The sequence below is a fragment of the Cupressus sempervirens genome, chromosome 5 (assembly GCF_028749045.1).
Source record: "Cupressus sempervirens isolate cs-2001-9-10 chromosome 5, ASM2874904v1, whole genome shotgun sequence".
NCBI classification, from domain to species: Eukaryota; Viridiplantae; Streptophyta; class Pinopsida; order Cupressales; family Cupressaceae; genus Cupressus; species Cupressus sempervirens.
Genome location: NC_143122.1, coordinates 234,818,612 through 234,836,196, shown reverse-complemented (window position 1 = coordinate 234,836,196; position 17,585 = coordinate 234,818,612). Strand labels below are relative to the sequence as shown.

Genomic DNA, 17,585 nt, shown 5'->3' with positions numbered 1-17,585 from the left:
TGACCCTTTCTCCATGGAATTTGTCTATTCAAACAATGAGACTTGATGTAATTTGTCTATTCAAACAATGGGACTTGGAATTGCATGCAACCGACTAATAAGATTGGACTCTAGATTTATCTGTTGAGCATGGCATCGAAAATACATATTGAATTTGCAGTTGACTTTAACAATTTCTTGGAGAATTTGAGAAAATAGGTTTACAAATTTTCTGCATAGATTTTCTATAGTTAAAAAAAAAATATCTGGTAGAAATTTCTAGAAATTATTTTTATGTTCAATTTTTTTGTGGAAGGAAAACATTTTTACCCCTAGTAAAATTAATATTAGCCAATCAGGAAATAAGAATTTTTCTTTTAAAATAATTTAAAAATAAACTTAGTTTTCAACTTGAGGAAATGACTAGTTTTGGCTCTAAATATTAATTATGATCATCACCGAAAACATTAGTTCCTTGTCTATACATAGGCAAGGACTAATAGTGTTTTCCTCAACCTCTAGTAAGGCATCATTTATGGAAGGAATTACTCACATCCCAAAATTGTCATTTGTATACACAGGAAGCACATTTCTCTACCTACAATTTTGTATCAAGTATTCTATTACCCCTATTTTAGTTTTATAGTAGGCACTATATGAATAATCTAAGGATATTATGCATAGATACAAAATATTTCATTGCACTAAATGTTACAGTTGGAACACATGCCACAATGCCCATATGGATTACACATCCTTTTATGATCATGTCCAACACTAAAATTATCGTTACAAGGAAAACCCATTGATATTTTGTTTTATTGATTTTGGGGATCTATTTAGCCATTTGGGTGTACTCTCAAAATTTTGAAAGATCATATACATATAATTTTTTTGAAAAGATTCTAAAATGAGATATGACCTTAACATTCAAAGGGAAATAATGGTTTTTTAAAATAGAAAGTTTACTATTGAATTGAAGCCTTTCTCACTGCATAAAGATCAACTTGTCCAAAAAGAATGAAAATGTCTAGTTTCTATTGAAATATTCAGTCAAAAAATATCTTCTTAATGTTTAGATAAGGATTATTTATTAGTAGTAAAAAATATATCAAAACTCTTTTTGAATGACTACTTATTTATGGATAACAAAAATCCTTATTTTTCTCTTTAAAAAAATAAAAAATTACATGCTTATAATATAGAAAAAAATGTAAGAATAACTCTAAATGACTTGATCTGGTTGTCTCAAATATACTCACTACCCTATATCCAATCTATTTCTACTTGCATTTACAAAACTTTAATCATCTCATGTTGTCCATTATAAACTTCTTTACTATCAACATAACTCTCATATTCTCATCTTAAAAACTTAAACACAGTCACAATAAAACAAGAGTCCTCCTAAAAGACATAATCTATCTATCCCAGATATACTCACGACCCTATATCTAATCTATTTCTATGATAATTTACACAACTCTTCTCTTCTCCTTTCCTCCATTAAAGGAACAGTCATACTATATAACAACAATCTCAATGTGTAAATGTATGGATATCATTTCTATACAACACAATAAACACTAAATAACTTAGATAAAATAGGTAAATAAAAGAAAGAAAAGTTACTTTCTCTTGCAACTCCAACAATTTTATCAATGATTATCTTTTATTCTACTAAGTTACCAACACATTGAAATAGAATCAATTGTTTTGGTTGCTTTGGCAATAAATCTTGTTGCACTTATGATCATTGCTCACCATCTACAAATTGATGTGGCATTTGATGATTCTCTCTAAATAGACCTAAGAGGTATAATCTTTGTAGTTGCACTTATTTGTGAAACTCAACCACTAAATTGTTATGAATTTATCATACCCCTCCCCTCCAAAAAGAAAGGAGCAATTTTTTCAACATAACAAGAGTATAAAGAAACATTCTAGATATACTAAAAAAATCATATATTTTTGTAAAAACTAAATTGAGTTATGACATTACAAAATTGTTCTTATACATCATAAAGGAACCAACAACCATGAATAAAATGGAGGTTGTATTGAAATATTGAATCACATTAAACACATTTCTCTCCTCAATTCATTCTCTGGGTTTAATATCATTTTCATCTTTTCCCCTTAAATATCCAAGATGTCATCATTGTCAATCTGCTTTACCATTCTTCATAGTCACAATATATAGATTTCTACCTCCAAATTAAACAACTCTTGAGAAATGCAGTTAGAAAAATTCTCAAAATTGTGGTAACACTCACCATGCTACCAATACAAAATATCTTCTTAAAAATAATCATACAAAATTTACAAGTTGTATGAATTTAATGAAACTTCAACAAATTGGCTATAATGCAATTGAGAAATTTTTTTAATGTTATATCCAAAAGAAAAGATTCAAGTATATGACATGAGTTGAAATAGTATAAATACACTTTTATTATTCCTTTTGCATTGAAAACCCAAAATTATAGATATAAAATAGAACAATTAGTGGTTCACAAATTTTGCATACATAGCAAAAAAAAAAATTATAACCTCAACCATGATAAGCATCTACGAAAACAATGCAGCAGATCAAGGAAATTTTTGTCACTGCCACTACTATCAACAACACACTAGCATTTAATTCAAACCAATTTCGCAACTAAAACTCTAGTTGCTCCTATTATAGATGGAACTATTAATTTTTTTTATCTAGGTTTAGGCTTTGTAAGTATAAGTAAACCACCTCACTCCAACAAGTCATCTCTATCATTCTTCATTCAATCCATAAAAATCATCAACTCTAGAAACTGAATGCCCACTAGAAGATGCACAAAAGGTAACTTTTCCCAAAATACAAGAAAATATTAAAATATGATTTTAAGTATAACAATAGATCAACACCCAAAAGCCACATATAACTAGAAGGTACATAAGTGTGATGTTTAATAAGTGTGACAGCAAACAAGGCTGCCATGAGTGGTTTCTCATTTACGACTATCTCGCTAATGGCAGCCTAGATCAACACATTTTTGGAGGAAAATTTAGAAATGGGAGAGCATTGTCATGGGAGCAGAGGAAGAAGATTATAATTGGCATCGCAAAGGGGTTATGTTATCTGCATTGCGGTGTCCGGCCGGCGATATATCACAGATGTTGGCGGTAGATGGCGGTATTAATTTCTTCCATCAATAGTAGACAACCAGTCCACCGTCTAGCCCACAACTCAGCCGTCCATCCACCTTCAAGAGTAAATATCAAACAATGAAGCCATCTACATTAAACAGCCATCCCAACTATAGTATAGAAGCCACCCATGTTTTAAATAAGGGAAATATTATAATATAATATAACATGTGTATTCTACAGTATTCTCAGATCTCTATAAATAGAGGTATTATGTAAAGATTTGAGTATCAGATGTTTATCTGATCATGGTGGATCAGTAGAGCCCATTTTGGATTTCTCATTGTGGATCATGCGTGGATGGAATGCTGTAGCATTCTAAGGATTTGTAATAGATTTCAGTTACATTAATGAGTATGAAGTGCTGTAGCACATCTTGATGTATTTGTGTTGTACTTATTGATTTGAATGTTTATCATTGCATTCATGTTTTCCTTTGATCCACTCTATCCACCTCCTTCAAGTGGTATCAGAGCTAAGTGGTATCTCGGTAGATGGATTTCTTTTTATATGGACTCAATAATCAGTTTGATGCAGGTCAAGAAGGAGAAAAGCCAAAGTGATGATAATTTCCCCGTAGTGATGAGTCATGGTCAGTAGAACCAATGAATGCTTGGTTTGTAAACCATTGGAGTGAAAAGTTTATGGTGATCTTGAAACCATTTGTGTAATGTTTGAAAAGTTCATGGTGAGCTTGAAACCACTTCAAAATTGCATTGGTTAGGGGTAAGCCGTAAAACCTGAAATAATTATAATGAGGGAGAACAATATAAATGCAGTAGCATTAGTGACAGAAATTAAGGGGGAGTGTTGGCGGTAGATGGCAGTATTAATTGCTGCCATCAATAGCAGACAACCAGTCCACCGTCCAACACACAACTCAGCCGTCCATCCACCTTCAAGAGTAAATATCAGAAAATGAAGCCATCCACATTAAACAGCCGTCCCAACTACAGTATAGAAGCCACCCATGTTTTCCTTTGATCCACTCTATCCACCTCCTTCAAGTGGTATAATCAAGGCCGACAATATTCTGCTGGATGACTACATGAATCCCTGCATTACGGATTTTGGGCTTGCAACAAGGGGAGGGCAATCTTATTTGGCGCCGGAGTATTCTCTGACTGGACTGCTGACAGATCGTTGTGATGTCTATAGCTTTGGAGTTGTGTTGCTAGAAATCATGAGTGGCAGAAGGGCCGTGGATATAACTTGCCAATGCCATATTACCGATTGGGTATGGAAGCTTCTCAAGGCATCCAATAAAATCGATCTAGTGATAGATTGGAGAATGCGGGAGAGAGAAGAGGTGAAAACAATGGAGAGATTTGTAATAGTGGGAATTTTGTGTGCTCATGTGAATGTGGCATTGAAGATGTTGGAGGGAGAGGCTGCAGTTCTCGCAATGCCAGAAAAACCCCAATCTGTAGTAATTCATAGAGCGGAGGCTGACAGCACAATATTTTTTCAGCTACTAAATATATATAGCTATATCATCAAATGTACAATCGCTGGACTTAATTTTTAATGTTAGACATTGAAAACCATAAAGTTTGTTCGTGGCATAATAACAACGCACGCTTTCGTCCTTTTGCAAAAATGAAACTCAGTTCAAGGAATTAGGGTAATGTACAAAGCACTCAGAGCGATGTAGTTTTGGTCTGCAAAGGAAAATCTGGTTTTATTTTTGGACTCTTTGCTAATGTTTCTTCTGATTATTTTGATCCTTCGATACACTAACATAAAGTATAAAACATATCATTTTGACAATATGTAAAATCTACAACTTCTGATCTTGTATGTGATGCTCGAACCATTAAAGTGCTATCATTCGGTACCTTACCATTACAATCACTTTAATATCGAATAAGTCTAGAGCATGTCTGCCATGTACTAAAATATAGCTTATATCCTAGGCTTGACATTTAAGAAAAAAAAAATTATATAGTTTTTCTTTTAATGTTAGATTATTTATTATAAATTTATAAATAACATCTTCTATATTTAGAAGGTTTTGAGCATGTTGATTATTTATAAATAGCATCTTCTGTATTTTTAAGATTCATTGCTTTAAAAGTAAATCTTGCATAGATAAAAATTTCTATGTTTTAAAAAAAATTCATTAGATAATACTGTCAAGAATGGAGTTGAAGTGTTTTAGGAAGTTATTTTAAATCTAATTTTTATCATTTTGATATTTTATAATTAGTATTTTCTATATTTTTAAGAGTCTTCATTGCTTTAAAAGCAATTTTTGCATACTTAAATATATTCATGTTTTAAAAAGTTTTGATCACTTTAGAAGCTATATATGGAAATATGCACTTATCTTCTTTTTGTCAATTTTGCATGTAATTGAGTGGTGTTGCAATTATTTTGATTTATTAAAAAAAATCATTTGAATGTAGAATAAAATTGCACATGCTTGTTGAAAATTTGTATACCCTCTTTCTGACATCAAAGGTTTAGAATTTAAGAGAAAGATGCAATATTATATTTAGAAAAGAGGGGTAATTAACTTATACAAAATAAATCAAGACATATAAAGAAAAACCTAAGAGCAACACAATAAAGCTCAAGGCAAAGACACAATCAAATTGAAAGAGGTCACAACTAGTCAACTTTATGGAATCCATATTTAACTTATCCACATCCCCTTTATATTTTTTTCCTAGATCTGATTGTGTGATTATTTTTGCATCAATGTTTCGGATCACATTCTATGATCCATCATCATGATAAGAGAAATAGGGTGTCATGAGAGAAATAGAGTGTCACTTTCTCTTAACCTAATGATGGATCACAAAGTGTGGTCTAAAATGTTGATGCAAAAATAATTACACAATCAAATCTAAAAACATATTAAATTTGATAGTTTCATATGGATTGTGGAAATAATTTTTTTCTTATCCCCTTTATAATCAATCTCAAGACACTTCATAGTCCATACCCTACCTACCTTAGTTGTCAGAAGTTCATTTACTAAGAATGCTACTACATTTTTCTACTTCCTCAAAGTATGAGCAAAAAAATATATAATCCATCTAGGACTATCAATTAAGGACTTATCTTACTAGTAGAAATACTTACCAATTAGCTTCCTCCAAATGTTTACTATTTAACATATTGAGTGCAACTTGAGTGACAAAATAATATAATTTTAAATCAAGGGAGAACCCTTTTCTATAGCACAAAGAATGGATATAGAAGGAAAAGAGGAGCACAATACTTCACTATTGTCCCTACCAACACCATTGATTCATGCAAGTCCACATTTCCTTATAGAAGACCGATTCATTTTAACTTTTAAAAATCCCTCAAATGGATGAACCACCTTCCTTATTTAATATTTTTATGTTTGGCATACCTTAATTTCCTTCTTGCTAAGGGGTTAGCCCTACAATCAACAATATCCAGATTCCATATCATAACTAGATCACTAGGATCCATAGGTTCACTAACAAGTTACATTTTGAAAGAATCAATACATGAATTATCTAAATAATAATTCTTCATAGAAGAGCACTTATAATTTCCATATCTTGAAAGATCCAATTTATTTCTAGCCACAAGTTCCAAATGAAAAAGAACCTTCAATTCATTTCTAGCCACAAAATAGTCAGTGCTCCCCTCTAGATTTGTGACAAGGAACTAACTACCTCCTATGAATTATATAAGTTTAATAGTTGTATTAGGCATTGATCGGTTGATCTTTTGATGCAACAATAACGACCACTCTAACAATGATAACCCATCATAATCAAATACATCACATGTAAAAATAGCAAAGCTATCAAACATTTATATTAGCTAACCATTATGAATTGGGTCAACAAACATCCAATTAAGTCAAAAGAGTCATAAAAAGTCGACAAAGCATACTGAAATATAGGAGTCTAGAGTTGGTTATGAGAAGATTTCACACTTAAATTGTTGAGTAGAACTTATGTAAGAGAAATAAAAACCTAAAAGTTACACCGATAACTTCTAAAATAGCCTTAGTCCTTCAAGCCTTCAAAACAATCTATTTATTTCTCTTGATTTCAAATTGTGTTACTTTTTCTAAAATTGTGAAGCCTGAAAATCAATCTGCCCCCACCCCCCCCCCCCCCCCAACCTCTCATAATCCTCCTACCAAGAGTCTTTCATGCTATATAAATAGCATCTAGACTTAAATTTATTTATGTTTGACTGCCTTTATAAGGATCCACTAGGATTTAATATTTCACAATATGATATTGTTTATTTTTAAATTTTATAATTGGTTAAATATGTTTTGTTTACTCCATTAATATAGTAAGAATTAAACATTGCATGTTAGATAGTTTAACTATTTTCTACTTTGAATCAGATAATTATCTTGGAAAAGTTATAATTTTTCCATTATGAAATTAAAAAATAAAAATGGGGTTATGACATTTTGCCTTTTTTTATATAACTATATTAAATTATATTATATATTAAAGCATCTAAGAAAGCAATTAAAAAGAGTGAACTTTTTTTCTGTTGAGTCATATTTATATGATGTTATTATGTGATCATTAGTCCTTTCTCAATCTTGTAGCATATTTTCTTAAGAAAACCATGTTTGAAGTCTAAGTAAAGGGAGCATTATAGTAGCCTTAGGTTATGAAATATGTCAAAACACATAATCTATAATGGCACTACAACTTGCATTCAACTCAATCATCTAAATACAAAGAAAGCTAGAAGCATATGCTCTCATGCAACTGAACATTCACTAAAATATTGAAGTAATTATATAATGCAATACTAGAAACATAGAGCAAGATCATGGTGCAAGATAAGTTGTTGGTGGTTGTTGTCACGAAGGATATAAATCAATTTTTGAGAAGGGATTTGATTTCATATAGAAAATTATGGAAAATGAGGTTTCTTGGAGTTGTGTTGTTGTCCTTGTTTCATGTTGAAACACTATAATTATATCATAAAAGAAATCTATCCTCCAATTATTATTAAGAAAGAAATACTGATGCTAAAAAGGTCCTGTTGTTAAAATTATATCTAAACATTTTAAAGAATAAAATTAGAAATAATTGTTAAAAAATATACTAACTCATATGAACATTTTAAAACCTTTTTTCATTTATTGACACCTAAATCTTTATTCCTATATTTCAAGTAAGCAATTAATTTAAGATATAAATACATTCTACATTAAAATAAATATTTTATATTTATAGGTCTTTGGTTTGTTTCATAAGGCTAATTCAAGTAAAAATTGTAGATTAGATAAATTTAGTAAAATGAGGTTTCTTGGAGTAATGAAGTTGTCTTTGTTTCATGTTGAAACACTATAATTATATCATAGAAAAAATCTATCCTCCACTTATTTAAGGAAAAAAAACCCTAGCTCTATAAAAGATCCTCTTGTTCAAAGTATATCTAAACATTTTAAAAGATTAAATTAGAAATAATTGTTAAAAAATATACTAACTCATATAAACATTTTAAAACTTTTTTTCATTTATTGACATCTAAATCCTTATTCCTAAATTTCAAGTAACCAATCAATTTAAGATATAAATACATTCTACATTAAAATAAATATTTTATATGTATAGGTCTGATTTGTTTCGTAAAGCTAATTCTTAAAAATGAAGTAAAAATTGTAGATTAGATAAATTTAGTAAAATGCATGAATAGTTGAAATTCTTAATTTTTGAACACAAAAATTTCAGCCTAATACTAGTCGAGTTCCAGTTCCAAATGAGTAAAACTTCTTTATGAATGGAAACCACGACAAGAAAAATTAAAAATAAAGAACACTGCATTTCTTAGCAGCTCACTTCTCTCTCAGAAACAACAAGGATATCGGCATCTCCGCTGAGACATTTGAATAAAAAACATGACCATCATGGGTTACAACCCATGAGTGCCGCCTATCTTCCAATGACAAACGAGTTGAAGGAAGGATAACTCTCTATAACGCTGAGAAACGCCTTTCCATTGTTCACCGCTCTGTAATTTGCTACTGGCAAAGGCTTTTCTAGTATTGTGGGAATGACAGCCTCTCCCTCCAACATCTTCAATGCCTCTGCCATGCTTGGCCTTAAAGCCACATTAACGCGAGTACACAAAATGCCCACCTTAACAAATCTCTCCATTGCTTTCACCTCTTCACTTTCTTGCACTCTCCAATCTATCAATTCAACTACTCTACTCATTCCTAGGAGCTTCCATGCCCAATCAGTAATAAGGTATTTAGTCAAACATTCCACAGAGATATCCAGAACCCTTCTGGCTCTCATGATTTCCAACAACACAACTCCAAAGCTATACACATCACTCCGATCTGTAAGAATTCCATACAGAGCATACTCCGGCACCAAATACCCACGCATCCTGCTTATTTTTGACACGAGATATGATTCCCCTTAGCTCGCCATCCTCGCTAGCCCAAAATCAGCAACACAAGCATTCATGTCCTCATCCAGTAGAATGTTATTGGCCTTTATATCTCTGTGATATATCGCTAGCCGAATGCTGAAATGCAGATGACATAACCCCTTTGTAATCTCAATTATAATCTTCTTCCTCTGCTCCCACGTCAGCATTCTCCTGGCAGCGTTTCTAAAAATGTGTTGATCGAGGCTGCCATTGGCGAGGTAGTCGTAAATGAGAAACCGCTGGAACCCCTCTTTGTCATCACTGCCAACGCCAAAACCTCGCAGAGCCACCAAATTTTGGTGGTGAAAGCTGCTCTGAATCTCCACCTCGTTCTAGAAATCCACATCATCATCGAAAGAGCACTTCTTCGTTCTCTTCATGGCAATCATCCGACCGTCAGGAAGTTTTCCCTTGTACACCATTCCAAAACTCCCCTACCCGATTAAATTCGTGCAACTGAAATCATTCGTGGCTTTCTTGATTTGCCCTTTATTGAACCACACTACGCCCATCTTCGGCTTCACGCCGTTGATCAGAAGGCTTTTGTTTATTAATCTCTTGAAATGCCTATGCTTCGTCCTTGCCCTCCACCAGTAACGAACGATTTGATTAATGTTCATAGCCATGGCGGCGCCTACATCACCATGATCTTGCAATGGTCGAGAATACAACTGGCTTAATGATGGGTAAAACGACATCTACCAACATCACCATGAACGCCTCCATTTTCTTTAACATTTTGAATTGATAATGTTGTCGCTATATCAAGTTGCTACAGACCGAGTCCAAAAATGCCCTTTCATGTTTGTAGTTTTGTCTTGGATGCTTAGAATTATCCCCGATTTTGTTTCGAGTGGGGCATAGCAGCTGAACAGGACAAGGTGTCGTAGCAAAATATTCTAGAGACAAGTATTCTTCGCTTTTCAAGATTGGTCAACAATCGTGTTAACCATATTGATGGATGGTAGCCACCGATTCTATAGAGAGGGAATCTGTTGGCATTCAAATGGCGTTTGGTGTATTATACAAAAGAGGGAAGCTTATGTATTTTCTCTTGACCAAGGTTGGAAGATTTGTTGAATTGTAAACCAGCTGGCAGCCACGCTTCCCTCTACAAAGGATCGAAAGGAAACAAAACTATATATTCTATCACAAATTGCAAAGAGGCAAAATGCAATTACTTTGGATCCATGCTTGAGATGTAAATGTATTTAGTTAGGGCTCGTTTGGCAATGGGAATACCACTAGAATAGGCATGTGTGTATCTTTGTTCTCCATTTGAGTGCAACAATGTTGAATTATGAATAGGAATACAATGGAAATAAGTATTCCAATTTTGTCCAAAAAAGGGACATACACAATTCCACCTAAATAGGTGCAATAGTAATTTTTATTCCTATTCCATTTATTACTTTGTTAGAAAATATAAAATTCTGGGTCTGTGCCCTCAACTTTACATTTGCCCTCACTTTTGTTTGCCGCTCATTCTCAGCTAACGTCCATTGGTATTAGGCAAAGAAAACTTTTATCCTCCATTTTTACCAGGTCTGGAGCAGGGTTTCATTGCTTTTTGAGTGCAGGGTTGATCGTTATTCTTTTTTATGTGATGTGTCTAAATACGGTTGTGTAGGGTTTTGTTTTACAACATTGGCAAGAAGTTTCTACAATATTTGAAGGGAAAGAGGAGCAGAGTCCACAACAAGAGTGGGATGGTCAGATTTTGAGGTATGTAGATTGTGTTGTTTTCATAACATTGCATTCAATGAAGCCCCTTACCTTCTATATTCCTTTGGTGCACATACGGTGCACTGTTTGTTTGTTTTGAACATTATTAATTTGTATATGCCTCCATTGTATATGCGCTTTTGATGATTTTTATCCTTGCTACTTTATCCCTTGTTTCTATCTATCTGTCCATCTGAATGAACTTCATCTAGGTGATGATTCAATTCTCCTCCTATCTAGTTCCTCAAGCAACCCTTTTCCAGACCCGACAAGCTAGTGCATGTCTTTAGCACAAATGGGTATTTTTTACTACTAAGCTCTAAAACTTTTTGTTGTATTTGACATTATATTATTATTCCATTTTCATACTGTCTGTATAGAGCATACTATCTGATCATTACATTTCATTAAAATGAATCTTTTTCAAACATTTTGTCAATTATTTGATGTACACCTTCTGCACTTGCATAGTTACTATACATGTCTACTAGATTAGTTCTTGGATGAGGGTTTTGAGTAAGACTTGTCAAAACAATCTGGGCATGGGCTTTTTTGACCTAGCTCTAATATCTTTACAAGCTTCTAATAAAGTAAACAAATTAACATTACGGAGTTATATTTTTGTGTATAGATATTGTAGTTCTCAGTTTTTTCATTCAGTATAAGTAACAAAATGATCGTGGATGCAATGGAGAGAGTATTCACTCTTCAAATTCCTCTTTTTATTATTATTTCTTATTAGCTACCCATAATGGAACTCATTGTATTTCTTGCTTATTGGGATCAAACATTTTCTATTCTTCTCTTTTACTAATCTTAATATATTCTTCAATTTCCAGTCTTTAAATTTTGTCCATCAAGATGGTAAGATGAGGATGGCAGATCATGCTCTAATACTATTTGTGGCAGCCCATCTTTGAACCTTATAAAGATTTCCACTTGAGAAACACGCCAAGGATATTTCTTATTGCTTATCTTAAATAGGAGTTTGTTCCACAATTTTCTTTTTTGTGTATCTCTGATTTTCAAAAACAATGAAGAAACCCTAATTATATTTTTAGTTCTACCACAATAATTTTTTTGTTGCCTCTAGATTTGGATTGTAGGAAAATAAAACCTTATACAAATTTCATATGATATCTGCAACTTCTTATATTTCCAAGTGACATAAATTAATACCAAGGCCAAACAATTGTAATATTCTATCAATACTGAATGTGGTTTTAGTATAGGGTCCCCAACCTACTAACTTTATTGGGCCAAAATTGTAGCTCATACAAAAAAAATATGTTAGCTTTGGTAGGAAAATGCAATGAAGAGCAAGATGAGCATAACCATCTTATTGCTAGCTAACTCTCTAGCAACAAGCTAACTACATGTGTCAAACACTTTGTGCCCCTTTTTAATGCTTTGATAATTTGCATACAAACCCATCATGACTCATATAGTTATATCCCATCATGATTTCATTGATATTGATGGAAATCCACTTTCAATTACATAATTATTTTTATTAAGATCCATATCCTATTATAGAGTTGACATTTGGGGCATAGTAGGAATGTGTAGATTATGTATTTCAAATAAAGGCTTTTAGCTTTTAGTTGTGTTTTTTGGAAAATATTCAAAACTAAAATTTTAATTGGGGGATTTCACAATTGGGAAATTGACAAAATTTATCATTGTATCATTGTCTGATTTCATTGCTTAATAACCTGGACAATAACATTATCCTGATAGAGTCTCTATAGGAGACACATACCAGCTCCCAATGAAATACAACCATCAAAATCAAGAGCTCAAACCAAATGAAGAAGATATAGTCCAATGAGGCGGATAAACCCACAGATAAAATTAACGTTGATTGCTACAGGTATGAAGGACCTCTCTCATGGCTACCATAAACATTAACATTTGTTACCTTTAATCTATCTTCATAACCCTTGCTCTAGTTTGTAGATTAGGTGACTGAATTTTTACAATGCTTAGGGTGTCCTCATCATAATTATAACCATGTTCTTCATCTCCAACCTTGTTTTCATTGCCTTTGTTACTATTGACTACAAAGTTAACACAATACAATGGTAGGGACATGTAGATCAAAACCCCTCTCTTGAAATAGTGGCATTTATCACTTCCAAGGTTCGTAATGGATGGGTTACAACCGCATTGGATAGGTCAAGGAATCTTATGTGAGATATCATAGTTTATTGCTGGAAACATTTTTTTTCAAAGCTTCTATTCATTGTCCCTTATTGATTTTCTAAACTTTTGAACATGGCATTCCTCTCTAAAGAAATCTGCAGTATAACAAACAAAATCTCAATCTAAACTAGCAATTATTCTAACTTCAGATTTAAACAAAATGCAAAAGATAATGATTTAATGAGAGATTAAAAGGAAATAAACTAAGTTACCACATTCACCCACTAAAGGCCAAAGTTGAGAGTCGTTTTGGTCCAAAGTTGGGTACACTTAGCTTCTCACATGGCATTCTTCTCATTGCATTCCTTGTGGTAATTTTCAAGGACACGGATTATTTTTGCAACATAATGAGACAACCACATATGCATTTTTGATAGGTTGATTTGTTATCCTTAATTGATAGGCATTGTGTCTCTGGGTGTAAGTCATATATATTCTCATTAGTTATACTAATAACTCTATTACCTATATTTGTAGCTAACTATTGTGGAAGACTTATATTTATTTTCTTAGTTTAATGGTTTCATATTGTGATAAATTCTAAAGTAATTTGCCAAGTATTCACTAGGAAATGCATTCCAAATGTTGCGTAATGGGGAATCCCTATGCCCCATGTTTTTCATGATTTTGATATGTCAATGAGAAAATAAACAAATTGAATTTACATCTACCTTTGTCCTTTCCTAATGTAACCCAACTTCTAGGCCTCAAAGTAGAAGGTGCTGAAGTATCAAAATGATGATGAATTGATTCTTGAAAGTTGTATTTGTTCTCCTACATTGTATCTAACTCTGTTGCTTCTGTATCTTTTGTTGCTCCTCTCTCCAATTCTAGAAGATCTTTAGTAAGGAGGACATATAGTCCATTCACCTTATGAATTAGAATCATCAAAATTGATGAACTCATGTGAAATTAGTGAACGAACTATATTTTCCACATCTGCATCCTTTCATACTTGACTTTGAAATCAAGCCATTATATACCCTACATTCCCAAATCAGATCCTTTGTTGAAATCTTCAAAAAAAATTATAGAGACTCTACCCTCAACAAGTTCTCAATGATCATTTTAATCAAAGTTTTTAAAAACCATAAAACTCTAGGCAAGACACAACACACACAATATTAGAACTTAGAATGTCTACGGATAAAACCTTTTCATACACTAGAACAAAAATACTGCTCATATGCCAGTAAAAACACAATCAAAATACCAAAAGTATTGCTCATATGCTCTTATTTGTCTAAATTTTTTAATTTGATAGTAAAATTTTATGGTCACTTGTATGCACAACATCAGAGGTTATATTCTCCCATGACAAGCAGAAGAGGAGTCAATTATCATATTGAAAAGGATCTAAGTTAACATTGATCAACCACAAATACAAGAGACTAAATACAAATTACAATTAATCAATTTTTGGTAATAGAAATTAATCAACCATTCAATCTCAATTTAAAAAATAAGCTAAACATGACGATGCTCTAATGCTTTGTAAAAATTCCCACGAATCCATATGACTAAAATAGTATCCAAATGTATATTCACACTTGTTAGCTGGCATAATTGATTCTTAAACTAATTGATATTATTGACAGTTTATTTGTTCTTTTCCTTGTAATAACTTTGCAGTAATGTTTTTAATACCACATACAAATTATATGGTAATATCAACTAATAACTCCATTAAAATGTTATATGGTGTTTGATGGTTCTACTAATCATATACAAGTTTACGGAAGCGTTGTAGGAAGATCATGCTCTTGAATGTACTTTCCATTTTTCTTGTAGCCCAAGTAGTATTCATAGTAGCAGCATCAGAAGATGCTAGAAGACACAAGTGCAAGCGAAGAAGGGTTGCTTGTCCTTTTTATAAACGTATTATATATTCCAATGAGATAGATTGCCATGACCAAATATGCATGACTATGGGAGCATTCTTCAAACTTGCCAATATTCGAAAGAAAAAAGGGAGCATTAAAGATACGATAAACATGAAATTGGAAGAACAACTAGTTATGTTGCTACATACTCTTGGCCACAATCTAAGGAATCATAAGATTGACCATAACTTTGGTCACTTAGGAGAGACAGTGAGTCACTGCTTCCATAAGGTCCTTAAGGCTATCATATCGCTCCATACCAATTACTTTTTGCCCTCTTCTTCAAATACCCCTCTAGAAGTTATTGGGAAGGACCATTTTGATCCATACTTCAAGTTAAATCTCATATTGTCATATATTTTGTTGCTTGATTCTATTGCTACATATATGAAAATAATATTTCTTACACTAGAACTACATTGGAGCAATTGATGGAACTCATATACCAGTTACCATTGATGTGGACAACCTAGCAAAATATGATGATAGAAAAGGCCACCTGTCACAAAATATAATGGGTGTATGTTTGTTTGACTACAAGTTTCAATATGTTCTTGCTAGTTGGGAAGGGTTAGCTATAGATAGTCGTGTTCTTGCTTCAGCTCTGTCAAGAGTAGATCCACTACTAGTTCCCCTAGGTATATTAAATCATAATTTTAATGATAATATAGTCATTAATGTCAACCATAGTTTTTATGTTATTTCCGATCTATAATATTATTTTTCCTTTGTATAGGAAAATTCTATTTAGTTGATGATGGCTATCCAAATGTTCTTGGATTTTATGCCTCTTATTAGTGTACATGGTACCACTTAGAAGAGTTTTGTAGAACCAACCCAATCAATAGTGTGCATGAGCTATTTAACCACCGACACTCCTCTCTTAGGAATGTGATTGACCACACATTTTGGTATTTTGAAGCAATATTTTCCTATGATGAAGCATTTGACATCCTATAGTATCATGAGTCAAACAAAGATCATGTTAGCATGTTGTATACTACAAAATTTCACTATGACAAAGGATGGTGTTCCACTCGATATGGAAATTGAAGAGGATGATGATTGGAATGGGATAAATGTGTCAATTCTTGAAACTTATGAGATGACTCAATGAGATAGAGATGACTGGGGATATTTTCAAGATGAAATAGCATGAAGGATGTGGGAGAGCTATAGATCTCAACATTAGTTGTTTTGTATCGACATTAGTTGTTCTTTTTACTCGCATTTACACATTTTTCCTCACTTTTGAACAACTACAATACTTGAATTGATACTTCGTAGAGATTATTGATTCATTAACTTTGATATTATGAATTATGAATTGCAAATAAGAATTATTTTTATGCTTTAAAACTATTAATTGAGTGATTTAAAACTGTGATTTATGAATTACAAATTAGAATTCCTGTTATGTTTTCAAATTGCTGATTGAGTGATTTAAAACTGTGATTTATGAATTGCAAATCAGAATTAATATTATACTTTCAAATCGCTCATTGAGTGATTTACAACTATGATTTATGAATTGGAAATCAGAATTACTATTATGCTTTCAAATTTTTGATTGAGTGATTTAAAACTATGATTTATGAATTGCAAACCAGAATTATTGTTATGCTTTAAATTTGTTGATTAAGTGATTTAAAACTGTGATTTATGAATTGTGAATCACAAATATTCTTATGCTTTAATTTAGAACTCTTTGGAACCTATGTAAAATAAAAACTCTAGGCTATTTTGTACCCACTATTTTAGAACAGGTAGTTGTTTTATACTCGTTATTACTAACAACTCACTACTTATTGCAAGTTTTGCAACAATATAACAGTTACTTATCTCAAAGTTGAAAATATCTTTTACTAATCTATTGACAAGCATACATGATGATGTTCTTATGCCCCCCATTGCTACCCCCGTTGCTAGTTATTCTAGAAGTCCAAAAGTGGTATGGACTAGAGAGATGGAGTGAAAACTTCTAGATTTTCTCATTGAGCATGTTACTCTAGGAAGGAAAGGTGTAGGAGGTTTTCAGAAAGAAGTATGGACAATGATAGAGAGGAGATTTAATAAAGAGTCAAAGTTGAATCTTGGAAGAGATAAATTTAAAAATAATTTGAAAACATGGAAGTCACTGCATAGAATAATGAAACAGTTGAGAAATAAAAGTGGGTTTTCTTGGAACAAGACAAC

The 17,585-nt window shown here is 32.4% G+C and overlaps 1 protein-coding gene and 1 pseudogene across 1 annotated transcript; one reads left to right on the top strand and one right to left on the bottom strand.

Annotated features, from left to right (window-relative positions):
• The first annotated feature begins 4,135 nt into the window (after positions 1-4,135).
• On the top strand, positions 4,136-4,693 carry LOC149555345 (putative receptor-like protein kinase At1g11050). Its single transcript, XM_089829349.1, has one exon. It carries the CDS (start codon positions 4,136-4,138, stop codon positions 4,691-4,693), a length of 558 nt encoding a protein of 185 aa, XP_089685475.1.
• Positions 4,694-9,068: 4,375 nt separating this feature from the next.
• On the bottom strand, positions 9,069-9,530 carry LOC149555344 (putative receptor-like protein kinase At1g11050 pseudogene; annotated as a pseudogene).
• Positions 9,531-17,585: the final 8,055 nt, after the last annotated feature.

Coding starts and splice junctions, on each gene's coding strand:
- LOC149555345 (XM_089829349.1), top strand. CDS start 4,136: ATGTTTTCCTTTGATCCACTCTATCCACCTCCTTCAAGTGGTATAATC.